The 27,489-nt window shown below is 36.7% G+C and overlaps 1 protein-coding gene across 1 annotated transcript in view; it reads left to right on the forward strand.

Moving 5' to 3' along the window:
* The window catches only part of GAB1 (GRB2 associated binding protein 1), a 98,979-nt gene extending 74,752 nt beyond the window's left edge, over positions 1-24,227 (forward strand). Inside the window, exons 3-11 of the mRNA XM_083367777.1 lie at positions 2,276-2,489; positions 6,963-7,564; positions 9,624-9,709; positions 10,661-10,967; positions 15,577-15,666; positions 18,429-18,522; positions 19,363-19,486; positions 21,638-21,760; positions 22,487-24,227. Coding sequence (XP_083223903.1) covers positions 2,276-2,489; positions 6,963-7,564; positions 9,624-9,709; positions 10,661-10,967; positions 15,577-15,666; positions 18,429-18,522; positions 19,363-19,486; positions 21,638-21,760; positions 22,487-22,645 — 1,799 coding nt within the window. The 3' untranslated portion in view covers positions 22,646-24,227. The remainder of the gene's footprint in view (positions 1-2,275; positions 2,490-6,962; positions 7,565-9,623; positions 9,710-10,660; positions 10,968-15,576; positions 15,667-18,428; positions 18,523-19,362; positions 19,487-21,637; positions 21,761-22,486) is intronic.
* The last annotated feature ends 3,262 nt before the right edge of the window (positions 24,228-27,489 follow it).

The following is a 27,489-nucleotide window of genomic DNA, read 5'->3' on the forward strand; positions in this document are numbered from 1 at the left end:
ACTAATAAGTTCCCTTTTACTATGTGGGGTATCCTACAGCTAGATTTACAGTCTTAAGACTGTGGAAACTTAATAATTCAGGTTTTAACTAAGGAAGTAAGAATTATTAAGGTAGCATCTAAGAATATAGGCAGTTCATGTATAGTAAGTTTTTTGTAAAATTAGGCTGTTCAGGCCTGATTCAGTATTTCTAGATATCATAGAAGTTGCTCCAAGACCTCAAGTTATGACTGGTAGAACAATGGATTTTTTTTCAATAAACACCCAACTTCAATTTGCAAGTGCCAGTATTTGTATTTTTTCCAATATTTTTCCTTAATTCTAGCATCAGCTAGAATAGCAACATCAATAACCAGCCTTTCTTCTTTTTAATAATTGTTATATTAAGCATGTTATCAACCACATGCCTGTCTCTTTGGATCTTAAAGCCCCATAAGATCTTAACCCACTTATTTTCTAAAACCTTCTCAACTTGATTGTTTTTACTGCATTCAAATCCAAGCCTCTGGCAAAGTTTCCAGTGAATAATCTGGCAGCTTGGTCACGATGCTGCTTGTAGCCAGTTTATGAAATTTTGCTGTAGCCACTGATCAAATGGTCAATTGTTTCATCCTTTTCACTACAAAGGCGACATTTGCTGTTGTTCGTTATGATGTTGAATTTTTGCCTTCATTATTTTTTTTAATAAAAAGCCATTCATCCTGTAACAGACCCATCAAGCGACAATAACATAAAAGCATATGAAAGTAAATCAAGAACATAAAACAGTCACTTAAAGCACCTCATAGTCAGAGGCTTACTACTTCTTGTAATGTCAGTATTTACATTATTAATTGGGTTTGCAAACAATTCATCATTCTTTTCTGTCCTGTTATACATTAACACTGAAATGCAGAACGTAAAAAGTCTTAGGCTTTTTTTCAAGACGCAGGGGAAAATATTATTATTATTATTATTATTATTATTATTATTATTATTATTATTATTATTATTATTATTATTATTATTAATTTAATTTGTATACCGCCCTTCTCCCGAAGGACTCGGGGCGGTGAACAGGACAATAGATAATAAAAACAAGATACAAAATTAAAAATTATTAAAAAGTAATTAAACAGCAATGCCCGTAATAAATTAGTACAGATTAAAAGTTAAGACCAATTTATAAAACCCAACCCCATCCCATCAGGTCAGGCCAGCTTGTTCAAAAAGGTGGATTTTAAGATCGCGCCGGAAGGAGCGGAGATCAGGCGCCATCCGGAGCTCGACCGGAAGATGGTTCCATAAATCCGGCGCGCCCACAGAGAACGCCCTCCCCCTGGGGACCACCAGTCGGCATTCTTTGACCGGTGGCACCCTGAGGAGGCCCTCTCTGTGGGAGCGTACTGGGCGGAGGGAAGTTGACGCCGGCTGCAGGTGCTCCCCAAGGTATTCCGGACCCATGCCATGTAGGGCTTTGTAGGTCATTACTAATACCTTGAACCTCACCCGGAAGACAACTGGAAGCCAATGCAGCTTGCGGAGCAAAGGTGTGACATGGGAGTGTCAGGAAACTCCCAACACAACTCTCGCGGCTGCATTCTGTACCACAAATAGAGTTTGTGTATTCATTTATTTTATAAAACTGTCAATTGGGAAGGAAATTGTGGGTTCCTCTTACTTTAATCTAAGAGTGACAAGTGAGGACCATCTTGTTCAGAGAATCCATATCTGAAGATGGGTAAATTGATAGCTTACCTTGATTAAATATATATTTAATTGAGGTTGAGAACTTAACAGTCACCATTCTTTTACAGAATAATTGCAGCCTGCTCCGTTACCTCTGTATCTTGAAGATATTACCATAAGATTAGTTGATATTATATAATCGAAACATTACTAATGTCTGGTGGGATCTAGGAAATGTGTCTTTCCTACAGTAGGATCTTCCCCATGGAACATTCTTCCCTTTAAGACCCAGCTGGCCCTCACATTCTTAATCTTCTGGAAAGCCATCAAGAGCTGACCATTGCCCCAGGAATTGGGATGACAAGGTTGGAGCCTAGGGATTGAATAGATGAATGGAAATAAATGTTGGGTTGGTGTCAGGTTTTCCTTGATTTCGAATTCTGTTGTTTTTATTGTTTATGATTTTATTGCTGTTAACCGCTAAGAGTTATGTACTGCAAGATGTATGGCCATATAACTCTTTTGAATGAATGAATGAATCAATCAATCAAACAATTAGTCAGTCAATTGAGTATTGAATGATATGGCTGCATGTTCTGTTTTGTAGATGCTGTGAAGCCACCTGGCAGTTCTCTGCCGGCACCAGCTGAATTACCGTTAGCTGTCAGTACTTCCCTACCATCTGTACAAGCTGAGCCATCCCTGCCTCCTCCATATCAATTAATTAATATTCCACCATTAGAATCTGCCTCCAATCATGAAGATCCACAAGATTACCTGTTACTAGTCAATTGTCAAAGTAAGAAGCCTGAACCAGCAAGGTAAACATTGGATTTTTTGTTTTATTAAAATGCTATAGTAACTGTTATCATAGGTAGTTTCTGAGTGGTTAACAAGTTTTCATTACCTATTGTAGTGAAAAGACCCGTGGTGGCGCAATAGTTAGAATGCAATATCGCAGACTAATTCTGCTGATTCCCAACTGCCAGCAGTTTGGCAGTTCGAGTCTCACCGGCTCAAGGTTGACTCAGCTTTGCATCCTTCCGAGGTCGGTAAAATGAAGACCCAGATCATTGGGGGCGATATGCTGACTCTGTAAACTGCTTAGAGAAAGCTGTAAAGCACTGTGAAGCGGTATATACAGGTGAAACCTGAAAAATTAGAATATCGTGCAAAAGTTCATTTATTTCAGTAATGCAACTTAAAAGGGGAAACTAATGTATGAGGTAGACTCATTACATGCAAAGCAAGATAGTTCAAGCCGTGATTTGTCATAATTGTGATGATTATGGCGTACAGCTCATGAAAACCCCAAATCCACAATCTCAGAAAATTAAAATATTGTGAAAAGGTGCAATATTCTAGGCTCAAAGTGTCCCACTCTAATCAGCTAATTAAGCCATAACACCTGCAAAGGTTTCCTGAGCCTTTAAATGGTCTCTCAGTCTGGTTCAGTAGGAATCACAATCATGGGGAAGACTGCTGACCTGACAGTTGTGCAGAAAACCATCATTGACACCCTCCATAAGGAGGGAAAGCCTCAAAAAGTAATTGCAAAAGAAGTTGGATGTTCCCAAAGTGCTATATCAAAGCACATTAATATAAAGTTATGTGGAAGGGAAAGGTGTGGAAGAAAAAGGTGCACAAGCAGCAGGGATGACCGCAGCCTGGAGAGGTTTGTCAGGAAAAGGCCATTCAAAAGTGTTGGGGACTTTCACAAGGAGTGGACTGAGGCTGGAGTCAGTGCATCAAGAGCCACCACACACAGACGGATCCTGGACACGGGCTTCAAATGTCGTATTCCTCTTGTCAAGCCACTCCTGAACAACAAACGTCAGAAGCGTCTTACCTGGGCTAAAGAAGAACAGACCTGGTCTGTTGCTCAGTGGTCCAAAGTCCTCTTTTTTGATGGGAGCAACTATTGCATCTCATTTGGAAACCAAGGACCCAGAGTCTGGAGGAAGAATGGAGAGTCACACACTTCAAGATGCTTGAAGTCCAGTGTGAAGTTTCCACATTCTGTGTTGATTTGGGGAGCCATGTCATCTGGTGTTGGTCCACTGTGCTTCATTAAGTCCAGGGTCAACGCAGCCATCTACCAGGAGATTTTGGAGCACTTCATGCTTCCTTCCGCAGACGAGCTTTATGGGGATGCTGACTTCATTTTCCAGCAGGACCTGGCACCTGCCCACACTGCCAAAAGCACCAAAACCTGGTTCAATGACCGTGGGATTACTGTGCTTGATTGGCTAGCAAACTCGCCTGACCTGAACCCCATAGAGAATCTATGGGGCATTGCCAAGAGAAAGATGAGAGACATGAGACCGAACAATGCAGAAGAGCTGAAGGCCGCTATTGAAGCATCCTGGTCTTCCACAACAGCTCAGCAGTGCCACAGGCTGATAGCTTCCATGCCAGGCCGCATTGAGGCAGTAATTGCTGCAAAAGGGGCCCAAACCAAGTACTGAGTACATATGCATGCTTATACTTTTCAGAGGTCCGATATTGTTCTATGTACACTCCTTGTTTTATTGATTGCATGTAATATTCTAATTTTCTGAGATTGTGGATTTGGGGTTTTCATGAGCTGTACGCCATAATCATCACAATTATGACAAATCACGGCTTGAACTATCTTGCTTTGCATGTAATGAGTCTATCTCATATATTGCATTACTGAAATAAATGAACTTTTGCACGATATTCTAATTTTTTGAGTTTCACCTGTAAGTCCTAAGTGCTATTGCTATTGCTCTTTGGGCTCCATTACTTATTCCATTCTCTTCCAAAAGTATTGAAGTTCATCAATCTTGATGAAAAGCTTAAAATTTTATGAATATACTTTTCCTCCATGAGTTCCTATGTGATTTTTAAAGAACAACTACCACTAGAGTCTGATTACTTAAGGGTGAGGTAAATCATCTTAAGTTCCCGTGGTTAGATATTATTTTCATTAAATCTGAAAAGCAGCCTATATACAATGATATTTTATATTTAAAATTGCTTTTTATCAAATATTTTTTCAAAAGGGGTTAGGGTTACTGTTTAAAAATAATTTCCATCACTGATCTCTTAATTTTAACATGTACTCAAAAAAGCAGCTTTTTCATCTTGGAAGAAGTGGAGGAGTATTTACTGCTGGAGGATTTTGAAAGTAAAAAAGTTCCATTGCAGTGAGTGTTTGGGATTTGTCTTTAGAATTTAATCACAAACCTAAAGCCTGTATGAAAAAAAAATCAACTTGTGTGTGTGTTTGTGCATCTTGTGCATTTTGCTGTGGATTTTCATAAGCAGTGCAAATAATTACTACTTGATGCTTGAAGTGGAGAAATTGCTGCATTGTTTGCAGATGTATTGGTCATTTTGAAAAGACTGAAGTAAAAGGATTTATATTTTGTAAATAGAAAAAAATCAGTCCTCGCTTTACAGTTTTGCTCCTTGCTAAGAAAATCTTCCTCACAACACCTAGTCCACAGCCTGCTAAAAGTTTAGAATGTTATCCTTCATCCTTTTTCTCATATGAAGCAATTGTAAGGAAGTAGTAATCTCATTTTACTCTGTCTTAAAGAGCCCTAGAGGGACGCGGTGGCTCAGTGGGTTAGGACGCTGAGCTTGTCGATCAGAAGGTCGGCAGTTTGGCGGGTCGAATCCCGAGTGCCGCGTAACAGAGTGAGCGCCTGTTACTTGTCCCAGCTTCTGCCAACCTAGCAGTTCGAAAGCACGTAAAAATGCAAGTAGAAAAATAGGGACCACTACGGTGGGAAGGTAACAGCGTTCCGTGCGCCTTTGGCGTCTAGTCATGCCGGCCACATGACCACGGAGACGTCCTCGGACAAGCGCTGGCTCTTCGGCTATGAAACGGAGATGAGCACCGGCCCCTAGAGTTGGAAACGACCAGCACGCATGTGCGGGGGAACCTTTACCTTTACCTTTAAAGAGCCCTAGAATAATCAAGACAATAGAAAATAAATCCTAAGAAGTAATATTTGGACTTAAGAAGTTGAATGACATTGTAATGTGATAATGTTGCTCTGAAACTGAAAAAGCCAGAAAGTTAAAAAACAAACAAACACCCAGCCCTCTCTTAATTTAGGACATGTTACAATTTCACATTAGAAATGGCCATGACACTAAAACAATGCTGAAGTGAATCTAATTAATCAGATATTAGTGGACTGGCTCTCACTGGATGTAGTTAAGTAGAAGTTAGGTAGCTATATTGGTTTAATTTGGATTTCTACACTGAGCAGGTTTGGATTTGATAAAAAAGACAACTTCTAATTCTATATTTTTGTGAAGACAGAGATAAGGAAGGATACTGTAGTACATAACAGGGATTCATATGGTCAGTCTACTCATATTTAAGAGCAAAGTGGCTTATGCAGCTGCTTTTGAACAGCATTTTTGTCTCAGGCTTGTATTCATACATATTTTCATTCCAAAAAATAATGTTTTAAAATGTTGTTTGCAACTGTAACTTCAAATTACTTTTAAATATTATTACTTAAATAACTTATATAACTTTAAAACATTATTTCTTAGTTTGAATAACTAAATTATTCCAAAATTGATGGATTCATAACAAGTTATGGAGGATGTTTTTTAAGAGAAATAAAGTAGTTAAAAAATAATACAGTAACACATTTAAAGCAATTTTAATAAGAGTTAATATAATTAATGTTTTATTATTAATCAGTCCTGTAGATCAGGGGTCCCCAACCTCCGGTCCACTAACCAGTACCGGTCCGCAGCCTGTTGGGAACTGGGCCACGCAAGTGATGGGCCATTGCATGAAGCTTCATCTGCGCATGTGCGGAATTTAGGTTGCATGCACAAAACCATATTCTCTCTTCCCCCTCCCCTGCCACCATCAGTGTTCGGTGGAGCCAGAAAGGTTGGGTACCACTGCTGTAGATAACTAGCAATTGATTGTTTATGAGAAGAGATCTCCTAGAAGCCTTGCTGACTAATATCCATGAGACAGAATGACAACTGAGAACTTAGCAATGTAGTGTGGAAACACAGTATATCATGAAAGCATCCACTTTTTGAATTTAAGAATGAAAAATGCCACATTGGTACCTGCAGTCCTAGATGATTTACCAAGAAGCAGTTTCTCCCCTCAAGTCCTACTGCATTATAGATGCATGTTAGTAATACATGTAAAGTTAAAGCCTGAATGAAACACAGTTGTGATTTTCTATTTTTGTTTCTTATTTTAGGAAATATTTGTTTCTGTAAGAAACATGCATAAATATGCATTTATTTTTTGTTTGTTTTCATCTAACATTTAGGTTGTCAGCTGATACAGCAAAACCTGCCTGTTCTGAAACAGATTGTAATGATAATGTGCCTTCCCATAAAAGTTCTGTGCAATCACTAAACAAGCATGCAGTGAATGGATATTTCCAGCAACATAGTGTATATGATTCGCCCACATCGAGAGCAGCTTCAGTGTCAGTAGATGGCAGTCTTTATAATCTACCACGGAGTTATTCTCAAGATGTTTTACCAAAGGCATCTCCTTCCGGAACTGATATAGACGGAGAGCAATATGTTTTCAGCACTCCATCTGCAACCTCTTCTCTTGATACACAGATGAGGCATTTCTCCCTTAGTTATGACATTCCCTCAACACCTGGAAGTACTTACCAGATTCCACGAACTTTTCCAGAAAGCTCATTAACTCAAAGTTCAAAACTAGAGACTATTCCAGATGTTCCTCCACCACGTCCACCAAAGCCTCATCATGCTTCAGATCGCTCTCCGGTGGAGGCATGTAGCATTTCTCGTACTGCATCAGATACTGATAGCAGTTACTGTATCCCAACAGGTGGCTTGCTCCCATCTCGCAGCAACACAATTTCCACCATGGATATGAATATATTTCGCAAAGGTTAGTGGTTTTTTTATTGGATAAATTTTTATCAAAGATTTCATTTATATTTCCAAGAAAGGGATGTTAGATCAAAATCATTGGGTTTGTTTTAATTTCCTTTTAATGTGATCTTATAAATCTTGATAAATTATATTATTTCAATGCAGATTTCCATTCAATGATATGTATGTAATATTATTTTAAATTGTGAACATTCTATTATGTAGGCAGCTTATTGATAAATTGATATTGATAAAAAAATGAAAAGTAAAAATATATCAATATTAAAAGCACCTTAAGATGTCAGTATTGCAAGTTTAAAATTATTTAATTTTTTTTATCCAAACTTAAGTATAATATAAAAAGAACTGCTGCATTTATATCAAAATGGTAGTTATTGATAGTAGTTTCAAGTACTTAATATTAAGATCTCCATTCTATTATTATTTAGTAGATATAAATTTATATAGACATTCATATGTTTATAAAAGGAAATAACACAATCAAAATCATGGGTCTTTGAGGGTAAATGTATATCCTTAGATTTGGTTTTCTTGCGCTGTCTTTTGTTATAGTTTATTAAGAGAGACATCTCTTAGGGCTACTGCAACATGGATATCCTACATTAAGGATTAGATTAAGCCCTTTTGAACTGCCATATTTCAGTACCAAAACAGAAATATGCATGCTTGATTACTATGGTTTTTACCTATATAATAATGAGTGGGTAAAAATTGTGTTAGACTTAATACATTTATTTTAATTAATTTCCCAACCTATAAAAAAAAGTTCCAACAGTGCCCCTTTTATTGTCAACATTGCACCGTCTCTCTTGTGTCCCTAAGTAAATTAAAGTTTTTTTTAAACAGTAGGCCTTATTTGCAATGAGGCTACCTGCCTTTGGCTAAATGCCTGCAAATCCTTTTGAGCCTGGATGCTATTTATGATGTAAGTCAATCATTTTATTATCAAGCAAGATGGTTTCCAGAGTACAAATATTTTGAATCTAAAAATTGCCATTGTGGTGTTCATCTTTTACTATTCAAGTATGCCTTAATCATTTTAGTGCCTACAAAGCAGGATTAGGCAGCTCCCTTCAGCTTCTGTTGGAATGGCTAAGGCTGAAGTTGTGTAAAGAAACATGAGCTCGGACAATAGCTCTTAGATATTCAGGTTTGTCCCTTGCAACTTTGTAACGCTTAAAATCTTTGTGAATATTTTTTTAATTCTTGGATGAAATAATGAGGATGGTATGGGATTAAGGAGAAGATTGGCATGTGCAGAAGAGCCAAAACTGGCAGTCAAAATGAAAGGTACAGAACAAATTAGATAAAAAGGAGGATGGGATGGAATATTTCTCTTTCCCTTTTAAGTCTGATTTCTTTGTTCACTGCTTACATCTATAACAGGGGTGTCAAACTGCTGGCCCGCGGGCTGGACGCGTCATCTGGAAGCCACACCCACCCCATTGCCGGCAATGGCAAAACCGTCCCGATACGTTGCGCTACGTCACATGACGCTGCGAGTTTGACATGTCTGATCTATAAGATTGAACATTAGCTCTGTTTACATATTTAAACAGTGAAAGAGACATAGAGAATTTTCCTGCTACTGAGTTATAATGCTATTGCCTATCTTGAAATTGTCTGAAATGTACAGTGGCTAGAAATTTTGCCTATTTTGAGGCTAACCTTGAATAGTTTTGGAATAAAAGGAAATATATTAATCCCAGAATTAATCTGACCTACCCTTATTTTAGCCAGGGGCTGGAAATCAGGCGAAGTTAATATTACGGTAGTACAATATGAAAACATGCTTGTGGCTGTAATTAGCTATAAGTAGATACCTGGGCTAGTCTTTCTAGCCCTTCCCTCAGCTATATTGTGCTTCAACTCCCATTATTTCCAGTCAAGTGATGTTTGTATGAATATATCCAAAACATAACAAAGTGGGAAGACTGATATAGAAAGTAATTATACAAAATTTCTCATTTTGACTAGTTGCTCTTAATAGTATGATTTTATTTCATCGCTGAGGAATGGGGAAAAAACATTTGCTTTCTTCTCCCTTGTTTTAGACCTTGGTTCTCAAGACTGCTATTTTGTTCCACGAACGTTTCCAAATGATAGATCAAGCTCACTGGAAGGCTTCCATAACCACTTTGTAAGTATTATTTTGATTTGCCAAGTGGGGAGGATAAACTTTTCTAAAGCTGAAATGCCAGTCTACTTACTATACAACTCAGGAAAGAAACTTTATGCTGAACATCAAACATCAATCACTGGCTTTATTGTTTTGCTTAGTCAGAGACAACCTAGATATATTCCCTGTGCAGTAGATTGAGATACCCTATTTTTAATAAATGAAGTCACAACATTAGAATGAGAATTCTCTTAAAGAGGGTTAAAATTAAACTCTCTACAACCAGAATTTCTTTAAGAGGGTTCTCATTCTGATCTTGTGACTTCATATATTAAAAATATGGTATATCAATCTACTGCGCAGGGAATATCTAGGTTGTCTAACGTTGTCTCTGAAGCCTAAGAGGTCATTTGCTAGTTGGAGGGCTCTGTAGTGATGCCTAATGGGACTTAAGCAAGTTGCTGCTCTTACATCAGCAAATATTTTAATGTCAACATCTGCAGGCCTTGTATCAAGATGATAAAAATGCCCATTGAGTCCTTACTATAACCATAAGTATTTCAGCATTTATTATACTGAGCATTTGGTTGTGTGCATATTCACTAATACAAAACAATAGGGATTCTTAATAGAACTTATGAAAAATATTTGCAAGGATGGCTTGGCTATAATGTAATAAAAGGGCAGCTTCATAATGGGACATCAACCTGATGCAGGAGAGGGAAGGAGCTTGGTAAATATTATGGAAATAGATTCAGCACATAAGCATCTACAAAATGTGTAGAAAAGTGGCAGACGCATAATACAATGAGAAGGCAGAGGATGTGGTGGATGTTTAAAAGTGTAAGGGATGGAAGAATTCTGTTCCATGAAGGAATGGTTGGTACCCTTTGATCAATAATATATCATATGACTTGAATCATAGTCAGTGAATTCTGATTAACTTACTGCTATTATAACTCTTGTTTCTAGAAAAATAAAAGTCTGTTGACTGTTGGAAGTGTTTCAAGTGAAGAACTGGATGAAAATTATGTCCCCATGAACCCTAACTCTCCTCCACGCCACCATTCTAGCAGTTTTACTGAACCCATCCAAGAAATGACGAACTATGTGCCAATGACTCCTGGCACTTTTGATTTTTCACTATTTGGAATGCAAGTGCCTCCACCAGCACACATGGGATTTAGATCTAGTCCAAAGACCCCTCCCAGAAGGGCAGTCCCTGCGGCAGAATGTGAACCTCCTCCAGTGGACAGGAACCTGAAGCCAGATCGGAAAGGTGAGGGATGAGTGTGTGCATCCAGTTGCTCTAAGCATTTTCTTCCTATCTCTGTTTACCCTTCACAGAATAAAACTATATTAGAAGTTGATAGCCAGTATGAACAATTTTAAATTAGAATTTTATTATTAAGGTATTAAATATGTTCATCAAAGTTTAATTTTTTTTATTTGTATCTTCCTTTTAACACTTAATTTCTGTAAGCCACTTAGAGCCTATTTGGTATCATGTAGTTAGGTAAATTATACAAATAAATAAAATTACAGCAATTTTAAAAACACATTTGCAACAGTTTATTGTTATTGCTATACCTTCAGTTAAGGTTCTGTTTTTAATTTTGGGCAAAATTTCTGACAGTAGGCTAGATCTCTGATTTGGGAGTAATTTAGGTATCACTAATCCATGATCAGCAGAATGTGTAGATAATAATCTGATTTGTTTTTCATAAAATAAGTTATTAAATGGAAGCAGTCTCATTTAAATCTTTAATTTACAAATACATACAGCATTTTTGAAACTGGTAAACTCATGGTTTTACTGTCTCTTTAAATTTAGATTTTACTCGTAGTGTATATTTCATCTCAAATAACTCCATCTCTCAGTATCCATTAAAGTTGTATTAATAGATAATACATATTTTAATGTAACAATGTAGAAGGAATGCATGTCATTGTCATGGAATAGCAATAGCAGTTAGACTTATATACCACTTCACGGTGCTTTATAAGCTACTCTAAGGGGTTTACAGAGTCAGCATATTGCCCTCAACAATCTGGTCTTTATTTTACCGATCTCGGATGGATGGAATGCTGGGTCAACCTTGAGCTGGTGAGAATAGAACTACTGGCAGTCAGCAGAATTAGCCTGAAATACTACATTCTAACCACTGTACCACCATGGATCTTTAACAATAGGGAACTATTATTAACTATTACTACTAGATGTTGTAAAATTACCATTCATAGCTTGCCTCATCATAGGCCATGCCAGTGCAGCTCAGTGACATCTGGAGGGCCCTGCTTCAGTGTCTTAACAGGCTTTTGAATTGACTCAGATTATTTGCTACCAATAGAAGAGATTGTTTGTAGCTCAGGAATCCTACCTGCTCTCTGAGCTTGGTTGTTTTTCTTGCAGACGTCTGCAAGAAAACAGCCAAGCTCAGAGAACAACAACCACACGGATTATTTGCTTTCCTGAGAACTACTAAAATGGGAGAAGGAGCAGAGTGGCAATTTTCTCTTATTCCCTCTGCAGCACCTTTTATATGAGAGTATAGGAAGGAAGTGGCAGCAGGAGAGAAAGAATAAGAGAATATTGCTGCCATGTTTCCTTTGTCTAGCACAATGATTTGCTAGATTCAAGTTCCTATTTGTTTATAGAGGTAGAAGCCTGGATCCAACCCAATGTGTATAAAAATAAAGGCAGGTAAGTTTTTTTTCTTCCAGCAAGAGAAGACACACGTTATTTGAGCATGTTTTGTATATATCTCATTTTATAAAAATTTTTTTATAATGACTCATACTAAATTATGTGCTGATCACAATTACACTTTTTTGCTGTTCTAATCTTTCAGTGCTTGCAAGTGTTGGTGATGGTACTTTCTAAACTGCATTGGCAGCAAATTCAGATTTTGCTTTCTCTCAGCACTGCTCATCAGCATTTCTACTGATGAAAATAACTGAGTTACTCTGAATTTTTACTTAAGTGTTATTAAAAATTCTTACTGATTTCAGATGTAATAGATATGTAGCCTCAAAGATAATATTTAAAAGGAGCACTGTTTTGTAGTTAAGCATCACATCAGTCTCTTTGCAAACTATTTGCAAAATGGCACATAGAACATGAAATAAATACTTAATTACAATTGAAATTTCATACAGTCCTGAGTTTTTTAGTGGATGATACATTGAGATCTTAAAAAATGTTAACAGACCTCTGAGCGCTTGTGCTAATAACTGGCTAGCTATATGCAAAGCAGAGAAAATAGCATGCTTGGTTTCTGATGTAATTGTGTACAGTTTTATACAATAAATAGTGAACTTGAGGCTTTTCAAAGCTGGTGCTTTAGTTTCTCTTGCACACCTCTCTTTAGAGCACTGTTGAAATAAGAATGCAGCATTTTTTTGTAGTTCATGTTATAACCTTTTGAGATAATAAGGAATTTCATATGCAGTGATAATTCTATTTTGTTATTGTGACTCTTTTAACTTGTATAATTAGTGACAGCTGTTTGGTATTTTACTCTAGAATTACAGATAGAACATTAAACCTAAATCTTGGATCCTAAAATGAACTTTGCATAGAAGGAGAGTTTTCTGTTACAGCTGCTCTATCTTGAAGGTGAGGGTTACCCTTAAACAATATGAAAGAGGAAGCTATAAAACATGATTTCCTAAAATCACATAAAACTTTCTTCCTGTGAACCTCACTGTTGTAAAGGATCCTAGTCTACCCAATTTGAACAGGCCAAACCTAAATACAGTTTATTATCATCTTTATCTGTATAAAATCCCAAGAAATCTGTATAAAATCCCCACCATCAGAGAATGATTTTCAAATTAATGTAAAGTATATTGTAAAATAGTTTTAAGTTAAAAGATTGGCATGATCTGATACGTTGGTCAGCAGCCTCACACTATCAGGTGCAAGCACCAACCTTTTCATGCATTCGTTCACCATAGTGTTTCTATACAAGCAGACCTTGCATCTCAGTGATGAAATGGCTTCATCATTTATTATCTCTTGATTTCCTGTAGATGTATCTGAATTAGAAGACTATGTAAGTCCCTAAAACATATGCCTCAGTAAATTTATTATTCTTTAAATTAATACATATATAATAAGTATATAAGCCTAAGAGCTATTGCTATTGCTATAAGATGTTGTTTCTGTAAAATTACATAGTACTGTATATCTGGAAGGAATCTGCTTTCAATTTGATAATTCATTGTTTCTACAGGTTAGACATTAGATCTAATTTCACTTTGTTGGCCTGTTATTCATAGCTTTATTGAATTCATTTAAAGAAAGCTAAATGTGAGATTTTGGTTGGCTTTTTTGGTTGAGTTTTGGTTTTTGGTTGAATTTTTCAGGAACCTCCAACAAACAATTCTGCAAAAACTCACAATAATGCAGGAAAACTTTATGAAATCAGTTTTTCTAAGTATTCCTTTTGCCAGCAATCATGATAATACATCAATAAGCAGTTATTCTCTAAGTGAAAACAACTTAGTTTATTATTATTTTATATACCTTTCATATCTTTCATCATGTAATTTAGTGTTAGATATTGGGATAGGGCTATCAGAAATAGAATTAAAGTTTTAAAATAATAAATGCACCACTGTCACCATGCATATTTCTTACAACTACGTTCATTCAAGATACAAAATTAAATGAAGTTGCTGCTGTATTTCACTACTGAAATTGAATTGCCTGCCTATCAGTAGTAATTTAAGGGACATTTTATTTATTTAACTATAGAAATAGCAATAGCACTTAGACTTATATATCGCTTGATGGTGCTTTACAGTACTCTCTATGCAGTATACAGCATCAGCATATTACCCCCAACAATCTGGGTCTTCCTTTTACCAACCTTAGAAGGATGGAAGACTAAGTCAATCTTGAGCTGGTCAGAATCAAACTCTGGTAGTGGGCAGAATTAGCCTGCAGTACTGCATTCTGACCACTGTGCCACCACACCAGCTCTGTATACTATTAAAAAAATATTGTTTCGGTAAAGTTTAAGTAGGCAAAATAGTGCATCATAGGGTAACAATTTTTGAAACAAGGTACCTCAAATGGGCTATCTTACAGAATGCATCTAAAATCCAGGACCTGTGATTTTAGTAGAACTGAAATGTGGCAAATTTGTTGTCATGTCAGTGATTCTATGTCACCATCTAGAGGGTCAGAAGACCAGTACCACCCTAGCTTTCCAGATGCCAGTTAGATGGGCCTCTCTTTTGGCCGCTGGAGACCAAGTAGATGGGTCCCATTCTAGCCCTTTAGAGATCAGGTAGACCAGTACTACTATCAGCTGCTGGAGTAGTAGGGTTAGCCACAGTAAGCCAGAAGGAACTTAGAAGTCAATCCCACTCTCATGGTATTTTGCTCTTGGTCATTCTGTTTTTCTGTTTAGATAAGGAAATATTTTTGAATAATCTAGTTTAACATATTTCTATGCTTCCATAATTAAAAAAACTTTTACTGTAAAATGGCAGAACATACAGTATCTTCTGTGCTGTGGCTCACCTTTTTTTTCTTGATATACTTTAATCCCTTTCATAGTATGCTTTATTGAAGTATCACTGTAGTGTTCCTCCTTCCAATCTGATATCTAACAGCACTGTTTTCAGCAAGAACATCTTATTTATTGGTGACATTCAACTCAATTGCTTCCTTGGAACAATTTTGATGCATGGTCTCTCAGCACGCTGCATGAATTTTAGTGTGAGATTTCTGTCTGTCGCTTGCTTACCCTTCAAAAATGCAATCTCTTTCTGCAAGGGACTTTGCAGTTTCTTAGTAGTCAAATTATTTTTCTTGGTTTTTTTCTTGGTAATAAAAAACTATATTAAGAAATATTCCTTTTTTTATCAATTAGGTCAAAGCCCTAAAATTTTAAGACCTAAACCTCATGGTTTAGAGCGAACAGATTCACAAACCATAGGTGACTTTACAACAAGGAGAAAGGGTATGTACTTCAGTATTGCATGATCTATTGGGCTCAATATAAGACTCAATATAAGTAAAAAAAAATCTGACTACTCATATTGTTCATTCCACGTGTCTCAGCCACATGTCTACTTGCTCAGGAAAAAACATTTGTAGCAAAACATGTTGAAATTCTGCTTGCAAATCACTTTTCTTTTTAACTTAATCTTGGGCTTTATTTCAAATATATTTTGCTTGGTTTTAGATTATGTATACATTATAATGTGAAATATGTAAACACTCAAGTAATTGAGTTATGCCATATTATGATTTATAAAGACTACTGTTTATAGAAATTTTATTAGCATAAAGGATTTTTTTCAATTAATGTGTAATATCAGAAGTAATTGAAACATGGCTATTTTAAAAATATTACTGCCTTGATTTGGTTTTGGTATTAGATGTGTTAGATAAAGAGTCCTGAAGGGCTTTCAAAAATTAAGAGCATTTCTGCTACTTATTTCTTGAACTACTTCAAAGGTCTGAAATGGAAGCCAAAAAACAGGCTGCTTCAATGAATAGAAGAAAAGTACTGTGTTTAATGTTCACACAGGTTTTTCAGCACATTTTCCCAATTATTTTTAAAGTATGTACAATTTAATTGTTATACACTTATAATATTGCATTAAATTGTGTATTTAGCACAATGTTATAAGTGTTTTTAAAATGTTACAACATACTTTCCCCCACTGCCCTATGTTTATAAAATTTATAACATATTTAATGCTCCTTTTTAAATTGTTTTTTAAAATTTACTGTAAAATTAATCTATGTTAAAAATATAATGGATATACATACATGCTTATTCACGGCCCAGTTAGTATTTTAAGTATTTTAAAGTAATTTTAAAAATACCTATTTTTTATTATTCTAATCAAGAATTGCATGAATAGTTTAAAATAATTCTAAAGAGAGTATTCCATGTACCAAATTGCTTAGAAACAGAAGTATGTTAATATGTTACAATAATGAAACATATTATACTACTTACTAATTTATACTAGTAACTTTACAATATCTCTCTGCTATTTACAATAGAGTACAAAACTGGAACTAAAACCTGATAAAACTATTAAAAGCAACTATACATTTTTAAAGATACGTTTTAGGGTCTTTTTATAACTAAGCAAGGTGTTAGGACACTTAACATAGAGTTCATTTTAAAAAATTGTAGGCAGACCTACATGGCATTAATTGTTTTAATACAAAATATCATTCTTTTCATCATTTGATCACTCAAGGCTACTAAAGTTCAATAATATACAAGCATTCAAAAATCAAATGCATAAAGTATATCAAAAAATCTTTGCATATATGCTTATCATAGGGTCAAAATGATGGATGTCAACATTTCCCAGGATCCAATTTGTTTTTAATGCAGGATAATATTAAGTCATAGCTAATTGCTCTGAGGTTATTCTTAAAAAATAACAAAGATGTATGCAGTTAATGCTTGAATCTAGTATAATCTGAGACCTTATTAAAATGATTACGATATTATGACATGGTTTAGCTAATAATTAATAATTCCATTCTCATGAGCTTAATAGGCTAACACTACTTTCAAAGAAGATCTGAATTCTATGATCTTCTGCTAAATCATACACTACTGTATTGATTAACTTCCCTTTCTTTATAAAAAGGACCTCACAAAATTAACAATTTAGGAGAGAAAAGAATAGTTATGGTAGTTTATTCCAGCAAGATACAACTCCTTCTTGAGGAGTGAAAAATAATTGGAATTTATCTATAAAAAGCAGACAAAGTCTGAAGAACTGGTTTGGTAGAAGTCAGTTAGTCTTGACTAATCTTTTAGGATCTAGTAAAAATTTGCACAAAGCAAATTTTTGTTTCTGCGTGTGTAACAAAAGTTTTAAAAGTGGTAATGAGAACTAATACAAACTAAATTAGAACAGAGAAAATTAAGAAGAAATAAATAACAGAATAACCCAAAGTACAATAAGAAAAAGAAAGAATAAAATAGAAAAAAAACCATAAAGACCTAAATATTTCAAATAGTTGTTTCCAATATTCTTCACAATGGTTATAAGCACAATTATATTTTAATCTCTCTCAAGTTAAATGATGATTTTCTTTTCTATAATACAGTCCTGTTTAATCATCAAAACCATAAACCACAAGTTCATTTTTCACATGTATGCAGATAAATCCATAAAGACTTTCGTGCAGGAATAAACATAAATATTGGCTTTTCTCTAATCAGAGAAGTCAGCTTGTCCATCTCAGCAAGTTCTGCTAATGTCACCAACCATCAATTGAATATTAATTCAATTTAAAATGGAGCAGTATCTATTTGAATCCAAATTTTGTTTAGCTTTTTTACATGTCCACCAATCGTGATAAACTGTCCCTTTATGTTGTTCACATTTTAAATGATTGTAAGTGTAAATCTAATCATTTTAGATTGATACTGATTGTCTGATGGCAAATGAAAGTAGAATGATTTAATTCTACAATAAAGTTTTATTTGATTTTAGAAACTATCCATTTTAAATTGGTACTTAACCAAAGTGTTTTATGCTTACATAAAAACTGTTTATACTACTTCTATATAGTAGTTTTAGTACTATGCATATAGTATATTAAGGGTATATTAAATATATTTTCCCACATTTAATGGTGAAGTTCCATATGGAAAATGAACTATAATAAATAGGTGTATAGGAATGTAAGATTTTTTTAAACTGCATTATTTTCAAACTTGTTTCTTATGTATTATAGTGAAACCAGCACCACTAGAAATTAAACCTTTATCAGAATGGGAAGAATTGCCAGCTCCAGTTAGATCTCCAATAACCAGAAGTTTTACACGAGAGTAAGTCTTTGACTTCTATTTTCATACTACAGTATATTCTTTTTTATTTAACGGTGACCACAACATCTATTTGTACTGCCCATATAAATTGCTTTATATATGTTCCTGTCATTTTGCCGTACAGCAGAGAGTCTAATAAGGGGTTATGAAAAAATCAAATTGGCAGTCATGACCATCCTCTTGATTTTTCTGAATCCCTCCCCACCGCTACCACCAGAAAGTCTTGGTTATTTTGCTGGGATCTTCCTACATAATACTTTTCCTACGGCACCAAGTTTTTTTAAAAATACTCTTCAAGAGCAGTTCCTGATATGTTAAAAACGGTAAAGGTAAAGGTTCCCCTGCACATGCATGCTAGTCGTTTCCGACTCTAGGGGCCGGTGCTCATCTCCGTTTCAAAGCCGAAGAGCCAGCGCTTGTCCAAGGACGTCTCCGTGGTCATGTGGCTGACATGACTAGACACCAAAGGCGCACGGAACGCTGTTACCTTCCCACCGTGGTGGTCCCTATTTTTCTACTTCCATTTTTACGTGCTTTCGAACTGCTAGGTTGGCAGAAGCTGGGACGAGTAACAGGCGCTCACTCTGCTACGCGGCACTCGGGATTCAACCCGCCAAACTGCCGACCTTCTGATCGACAAGCTCAGTGTCCTAAACCACTGAGCCTTCTAGATTATTTTGTGTTTCTTATTTCTTGAATTATCATTCAACTCCTTTATTTTATGGTTCTTGCTTTTAAAGGGAAAGATGGAATAGAAATACTTAAATGAAACATAGAAATATATTTATGAACAGCACAAATAAATACACTACACATTTTAAAATACTTTTCTTCATTTAGTTCTTCCAGGTTTCCATTATCTCCCCGGCCAGATTCAGTTCATAGTACAACTTCTAGCAGTGATTCGCATGACAGCGATGAGAATTATGTACCCATGAATCCAAATCAGTCCACTGATGATCCAGTAGGTGGTTTTACATCATAAATATGCCCTTTCTTTAAAATTATATCACACTTTCTGTTTTTAGGTGGGAGGGGAGGTATTTAAATCAATTAAATACTTTGAGGCTTATAAAAGTGAAATGATATTTAAAATAACATGAGCATCATTTCATAGTTACACTTAACAAATTCCAGATAGCGACAAAAGGGATGAAGCAAATTAGTCAAGTTTGTTTTTAAAATGATTTATTTATTTCATGTATTTCACACCTTGAAATGTTATCATTAATGTCTGGCAATTAATTTAATTTAATTTAATTTATTGAGATTTCTATACCGCCCTTCTCCCTAAGGGACTCAGGGCGGTTCACAGGGCATATATAAATAACAATACAAAAATTAAAAGACAATTAAATCAATGCCCAAGTTAAAACAAGAATGATAAAATAATAACAAGCCTATAAAAACCCATATACCCCCATCAGGCCAGACCCGCTAGTTCAAATAAATGGGTCTTCAACCCGCGACGGAAGGATCGGAGGTCCGATGCCGTCCGGAGCTCAACCGGCAGTTGGTTCCATAATGCCGGAGCACCCACAGAGAAGGCCCTCCCCCTGGGGGCCACCAGTCGACAATCCTTGACCGGAGGCACCCTGAGGAGGCCCTCTCTGTGGGCACGCACAGGGCGGAGGGGAGTCAACGCCGGCAGCAGGTGGTCCTCGAGGTATCGCGGACCCATGCCATGTAGGGACTTAAAGATCATAACCAAAACCTTGAACCTTACCCGGAAGACAACTGGTAACCAATGCAGCTCACGGAGCAAAGGTGTTACATGGGAGTACCGGGAAACTCCCAAGACAACTCTCGCGGCCGCATTCTGTACCAGTTGGAGCCTCCGAGTAGTCTTCAAGGGAAGCCCCATGTAGAGAGCATTACAGCAGTCTAGGCGAGAGGTCACGAACGCATGAGTGACCGTACATAAGGCCTCCCGGTCCAGATAGGGCCGCAACTGGCGCACCAGGTGAACCTGGGCAAAAGCCCCCCTAGTTCTGGGGACCATAAAATGAATAAAACCTTGGAAGTAATGGGATCTAGTTACCTGGTTCTCATATTCAGCCTTCTCTTTATTTGAATCTGAACATAAGAATTGTTCTTTTGATTAGAAATAAATGACCAAGCGATCAGCCAATACCTATGATAAAGTAGGGAACCTGTTGAATTTCAACTCCCCAGAGCCCTGCTGATAGATAATGAGTCACAAGTTTTTAAAGTGGCTGGTGGGAATACACAGGAAAAACACAGGAACAGTATTTTAGCCCAACTCTTGTTCTTGCAAAAGATATTCTTTACTCATTATATACATGCGAACTAGAAGCTTTTGAGCTCACTCTTCAATATATCCAAAAACATTTCAAAACTATTCGGCCATCATCATGTCTTCTGATAGTGAATGAATTCCATTATTTAACTAATTATAAAATATTTCTTTAAATCTTTAAATCTCTCTAAATCTTTGAATTTCCCACTATTCAAATATATCATGATGTTATGATGTTAAATTAATGACATAAGATATAGACAAAAAATATTGCCAGTTGTATTTCTCTTGTGCATACTTTTATACAACTTTATAAAATATTTTATTTATTTATTATGAAGTAATTGTAAGATAAGGTAGGCAATCTTTTATATGGTCTTTGACAACATGTATACATATAGGGGGGTGGGGAGAGATACATATTGTGAAGTTAATTCTTATGAATGTAAATATTAATGTGGATTTCCAAAATGTTTCCATTTCATAGCATCTCTTCTTGCCCCAATAAATGTTCCAGCCATTCAAGAAGTGTTTTAAGCTCAAAAGAGTCACGTTCCAAGTTTGGGATATTTCTGGAACGAACAAAATAGTGTTAGGCCATTTCTAGTTAACCTAATACAACTCAAATTTTAAACCTTTTGCACATCTTTAACATTAAAGCTGAGTTTGATTTCAGTTTTTCCTATGCTGTGCTCCTAAATAATTTTAATTAAAGGAAATCTTAGTTGTAAAATATTGTTGGGTATTGAAACTCATATTACAAAATGAGAACACAGTGCTTCACAATGTTGAGGGATACAATCTATTAAAGTTTTTCACTAATAATAACAATAATCATTTCAATTACAATTTCAGGGTTTGTTTGGCAGCAGCAGTCTTGATGGGGGAAACAGCCCTATGGTAAAACCTAAAGGTGACAAACAGGTGGAATATTTAGATTTGGATTTAGATTCTGGAAAATCTACTCCACCTCGCAAGGTAAACACAACTGCATAACTACCCACAGATAATTTGGCTGTAGACAGTGAATCATTTTATTTGTCAATTACAGTTGAGATCCATTTCTTTGGATCACTAAAATGGAAAAAATACAACTTTTTATGTTGTCACCATACTGATAATTTTAGAACTTTTCTTTCAGCCAACTTTCCAAAGCTGGGTACAAAATTACTTTTATTCAAACATACTTGTACAGTGTATGTACAGTGTAACATACTTGTAATGAATTTACAAGTGGTTGCTTTCTTCTTTTCATAAACTTAGATCAAGAGTTTATATCCCAAGCCTCTAGTTTGAAAGGATGGAGATGAGGAATAAATAAACAAATAAAAATTATTTGCAAAAAGAAAATTATACTGCTTTTTTCCACTAGACACCTCTGCTAAATCACATACTTTTCTGGAAAGAAAGACTTTCATTTGTGGAAAAGACTTTATGTTCCCTTATTATAAGTGTCTCTGTGTATGTATCTCAAAGTCAGTGTTGACTCCTGACAATTATCTGTACTCGTTCCTGCAGCTTTCTTAGCAGCATTTTCAGAAGTATTTTGCCATTCCCTCTTTCCTAAGGCTGAAAAATAGTGACTGGCCCAAGGGGCTTTGTGCCTAAGGCAAGTCTAATAGTCTCTGTTTCTCGCCCAGTGCCTTAGCCACTATACTAAACCCTTTCTCTTATTCTAATCTAATTTTTTTATTTCTTTTCCAGAAAAAGAGTAGTGTTTCTGGCAATAGTGTGGCTGATGAAAGAGTCGATTATGTTGTTGTTGACCAACAAAAAACATTAGCGTTGAAGAGTACAAGGGAAGCTTGGACAGATGGAAGGCAATCCACAGAATCTGAAACACCAACAAAAAGTGTGAAATGAAAATAAAAATTTTTGAATTCCTGTTTAAATGTTCTTAAAGTGAGCCACCATTAACTGAGAAAGAAGAATACTTCAATGAATTATTTTTCTTCAGATATTTCAATATTAAGCTGATGACAACATGAAATATTAACAGTAGTCTGTGGCAAATCCTAATGATTTTTATAATGTAAAATAGTGTTTCTTAGGTCCCAGAAAAACATTTTGGTCTGGAATTAACTGATTGATAGTATTACGATGTTGTATGCACTTTTTCATTGTTAAAATGATGGTTCAGCTTTCTCCACCTAATGTATTTTTAATACCCTCCTTTCACCCTCTGACACTACTATATAACATTCTAGGAAGTAAGCTATGTGTATGATACTGAAATTAAAGTCTGAGGTGCATTTTAATAGCTCAAAGATCAATTAGAAAAAATAGTTTCACAATTTTAATCTACTTGAAATGTCAAGAGATGATTTGTTAAATGCCTATGTCTTATATTTAATACATGCAAAAAAGTATTTCAAACTCTACAGGTTGCCTTCCTACCAGAAATGGCTGTGAGTTAGTAATAATAGACACATTTTTGGATCTACTCCAATGTCTTATTCAATAATATATTAGTTAGAGGAGGTCCTTTGGAATTTTCACTGAGAAGAGTGTTCTCTGTTTGCCGAGCAAAGATTCTGCAGGGAGGGATCTTTGCCCAGAATATCACATAAATCTCAATATCATTGAAGGTATGCAGTAATGACTGATCTCATTCTTTAACTGCAAAGTATAATATTTACTTCATTTACAGAAAACAAACTATGACATCAGGTACGTACCTAGCACCACATTGTGCTAGTTCACAAATCAGGTTCAAACAACGTGCTTTTAATTTTCTACTGCAACCAAGCCTTCATATTGGTTTTTAGTATGAAAATTCATGAGGCGGTGTGACATTCACTGTTTATAGTACTAGAAGATACTGTGATTTTTGTTTTGTTTTGTTTTTAAATCAGACTGCAATACAAATGGAATTATTATGTCTTGACACCACATGAATTTTTTTAAATGATCCTTGTTATGCCTAGTTTCTTGCTTGGCCTAATATTTAAATTCCTATGCAAGTGGCATTTTTTAACATCTTGTTGTTGTTGTTTTTTTTAAAAAAAAGAAAACACAAGATTTATCCCATTTTTTAAAAAAAATTCTTCAGGTACAGAATTTATTTTGAATACTTTGATTTATTGAGTCACTATCCTTATTCCAAATAGTAGCTGTTTCAACAGCTAGAAAGGGAAACACTAATTCTCTTGAAAGTAAAACTTTAAAAAATCATTAGTCATGGTGGAAAAATTTACTAATTCATTCTTTTGTGGTTGTAAAAAAGAAAATGTTGTATTTCTCAAATCTCATAAATACTGAATTAAAAAAGAAATGCTGGCCTTAATACTATATCTAATTTTCCAACCCCATCCCAACTCAGTAGTTTGTAAATTTTCTTTATTCCTAACAAGGTTTCATTTTAAATTAGAAATATTTTGGTGTTTTAAATGTTTTTTAAACTAAACATTGCATTTTGAGATGAATTTTAAATAAATCCAAGTTGTTCTGCTTCATGAGTGCAAGTCATTGATTGGGAACCACAAGCATAGTTGTCAACCTTTAATAATATAGATTATTGTATCTAGATTATTAAATAAGACAAACTATTAGAAATTGTGCAGTTTTTTGAAAAAACCCCCAATAATGGTGGTTGTGTTTTAAAACTGAAACAAAAGGGTATCTCCAAAAGACGTCTACCCAGTTTTTAATGCTTCTATTACGAAACCCATTCGTTCATAAAAATTCTTTGAATAGATGTACCTGGATGAGCCTCACAGTCAAGACAAAGACAATCAAAACAGCAATAAGGGACCACAACAGGACATCCAAGATTACATGAACCCCAAAGTGAAGGTTTTAAGAGCTTCCAGAACTGATAGAAGGTGCAGTCCTTGTATCAGGGGAAATGCTTTTCTAGAGGACAGGGGGCATAGCAGAGAAGGCTTGATTGTTCAATCCCAATATGATAAAGTTTAATAGAGGGGACCTGGAGCCCACACATAACCAGTGTACAGAGACCAGCAGTCTCTCATACAACCAGCTCATGTTAAAACCAGCTCATTGAATTTCACTCGGAAGCTGACCGACAATCCATGGAACTTGTATAGTGGCAATGACACGTGGATATATTAAGAAATGCCTGTTAATATTTGTGCTGCTGCATTTTGAACCATCTGTAACTCCTGGGCAGCCCCACGTAGAATGCATTGCAACAATTCAGTCATGAGGTGAGCATATCATGAGTAACTGACTGGAGGCCCTCCTGATTGAAGAATTGGTGTAACTGGCAACCAAGTTGAATTTGTGCAAAGCCGTTCTGACCACAGCTGTCACCTGCTCTTTGAGCAGTAAGCTGAAACTCTATAAGGAATCACAATTTGTGCATCAGTCTTCAATGGAGATGTGCTGCCTGATCTAAAAACAATTAGTGCCCTCCAAAAGACTCTAACAATTCTCAGCAATGTGTATGAAGGTTCTCACTTCACCTACTTCGAGAAGAAGAGTTGTGGGGAAAAATGGGAGGATGGAGCACAACATATGCTGCTGTGAATTATTGAATGAAAAGAGGATAAAAGTCTTAAAAAAGAGTCAGTTATGGATGTTGAGATCCATATAAATATAGGATACCCTGGAAGTATAATACTGGCCATAAGATGAGAAAATGACACTATTCGAAGGATGGAGAAACCTAGCTACAATTAGGCTGTCTCTTGCAATGATGAATGATCAATTTCTTACTGAGAAAATATTAAAATATAGCAATACAGGGGCCCATGATGAATTTTGTTTTAAAATGCTGGTTCATTTCTTTGTTTCATGTTTTTAATTTGGAGTACAGAATCACATTTTAAAAATAATGAAATTAATATTTTCTTAGTAACCAGTTACAGCAGATCTGCCCTGCCAATGGAACGAAGCAAGTTGGATGCTATTTTTTTTCACTTTATTATTTAGTATATTTTTTCCTGAAATGAGATTACCTAGGTAGGTAGGTAGTGTAATGTATTGGGCTTTGCCTTGCTTAGGAATATCACATGGGGTTAATTGCTGGAAGGTTGCTCAAGCAGGGAAGCTAGCTAACGGCTCCCAGCTTCTCAGACAACCCATCTCCAGTGCCGCCATTGGCTGCTTCTAGGGCGGCAATAGGTTGCTTTAAACCTATTCGCCACCACCTAGAGGCCAGGGTATAAATTGCTGCATTCGGAGCCCTGTTTCTCAGTTCAGTTCCTGCAACCAAAGAAAGAATGATTCTTGCTGAACTTACTCGCCTCATGTCATCAATCATGCAACGAACCCAGTATCTAACACTGGCGACGAAGGTGGGATCCTGCTCCTCCAGATGAGCTGAAGAGTCACTAGGGGAGAGGCCGAACACGCCTGGCTGGAAAAGCAATTCCCCCCCCCTATGGTCGGCCTAGCACAGCCACGCTAGCAACCATGCACCCAGACGACCAGTCCCTGGGCAATGGAGGAGCAGGACAAGACAATGAGCCCCAGCCATGAAGACCAGCAGAAATGGCAAAAGTCGGAAAGCTGGAAGAATTTGATATAGCTCACCCGGAAAGATGGTCTTTGTACCTATCCAGGGTCGAGAACTATCTACACATGAATCAAGTTGCTGAGGATGGCCTGAAGGCCGCGACGCTCCTGTGTGTGTGCGGCCCAGCCACGTTCAACATTGCGGAGAACTTGTTCGCGCCAACGCCATTGGAGTCTGTAATGTTCACGGAGTTGAAGAAACGGCTCAGAGACCACTTCCAGCCCAAGCTGTCGGTAATCGCTTGGCGCCATGCATTCGAACAGAGGATTCAGCAACCAGGTAAAACAGCGTCTGAATTCATCGCGGTGTTGAGGCAGGCCGCACACCTGCCAGTTCTCCGACGTTGGGGAGAGGCTACGAGACTGGCTTGTCTGCGGTCTCCAGAATCAAGAGTTACAGCAAAAACTCTTTGCCAAAGAGACAGTGTCGTTTCCAGATGCACTGAAAGAGATCATGGCAGACGAAGCTGCCGCCGGGGCCATACAAGCCATGCAGCCCACCAAATCAGCACAGCACGAGGAAGCCGTCCACCACGAGGATGCCGAACACGCGGAAGACCCAGAAGACAACACAGAAGTCAAGCTACAAAGACACAATGACCAACAACGTCACAGAGACAAGCAACAAGGGGCAACTTACAAGGCAGATCCCTTCCTTAGGTGCCCAGGATGTGGCGACCGCCACCAATGCACGGACTGTAGGTTCCAGATAGCCACGTGTCAGGCCGGCGGAAAGACTGGCCACATCGCATCGGGTCTGCAGAAGTCGCCAAAGGGGCCGGCAATTGAATTGTCAGTTGGACATTCTGACGAGGAGAGGTACTGGGGCCCCGGGACAGTATAGTGTAGGGTTTTGCTCCAGCCGCAGAAGCATTTGCCGCATGGGAGCTCACCGCCCTATTAAGCCAGAGTTTAGACTGCAGGTGGAGCTGCAAGGGGTCCCCTGCAAGATGGAGCTGGATACGGGATCAGCCGTATCCATTATTTCACTTGAGACATTTAATTTCGTCTGCAATCGCAGCAAGAGATGGGCCAAGCATAGGCTATCTGACATTGTACTAACTGACTTCCAGAATGCTAGAGTCACAGTCAAGGGTGAGGCCACATTAGCCGTTAAATTTAAGGGGTTTTCTGGGCACATGGATGTTGTTGTAGTAGGGGGTCAGTGAACGAGCCTGATCGGGCTTGACTGGTTTGATGCGCCAGGCATCCAATTAACCGGAATC

This window comes from Vipera ursinii, assembly GCF_947247035.1.
Source record: "Vipera ursinii genome assembly, chromosome: 7".
Taxonomy (NCBI): Eukaryota; Metazoa; Chordata; class Lepidosauria; order Squamata; family Viperidae; genus Vipera; species Vipera ursinii.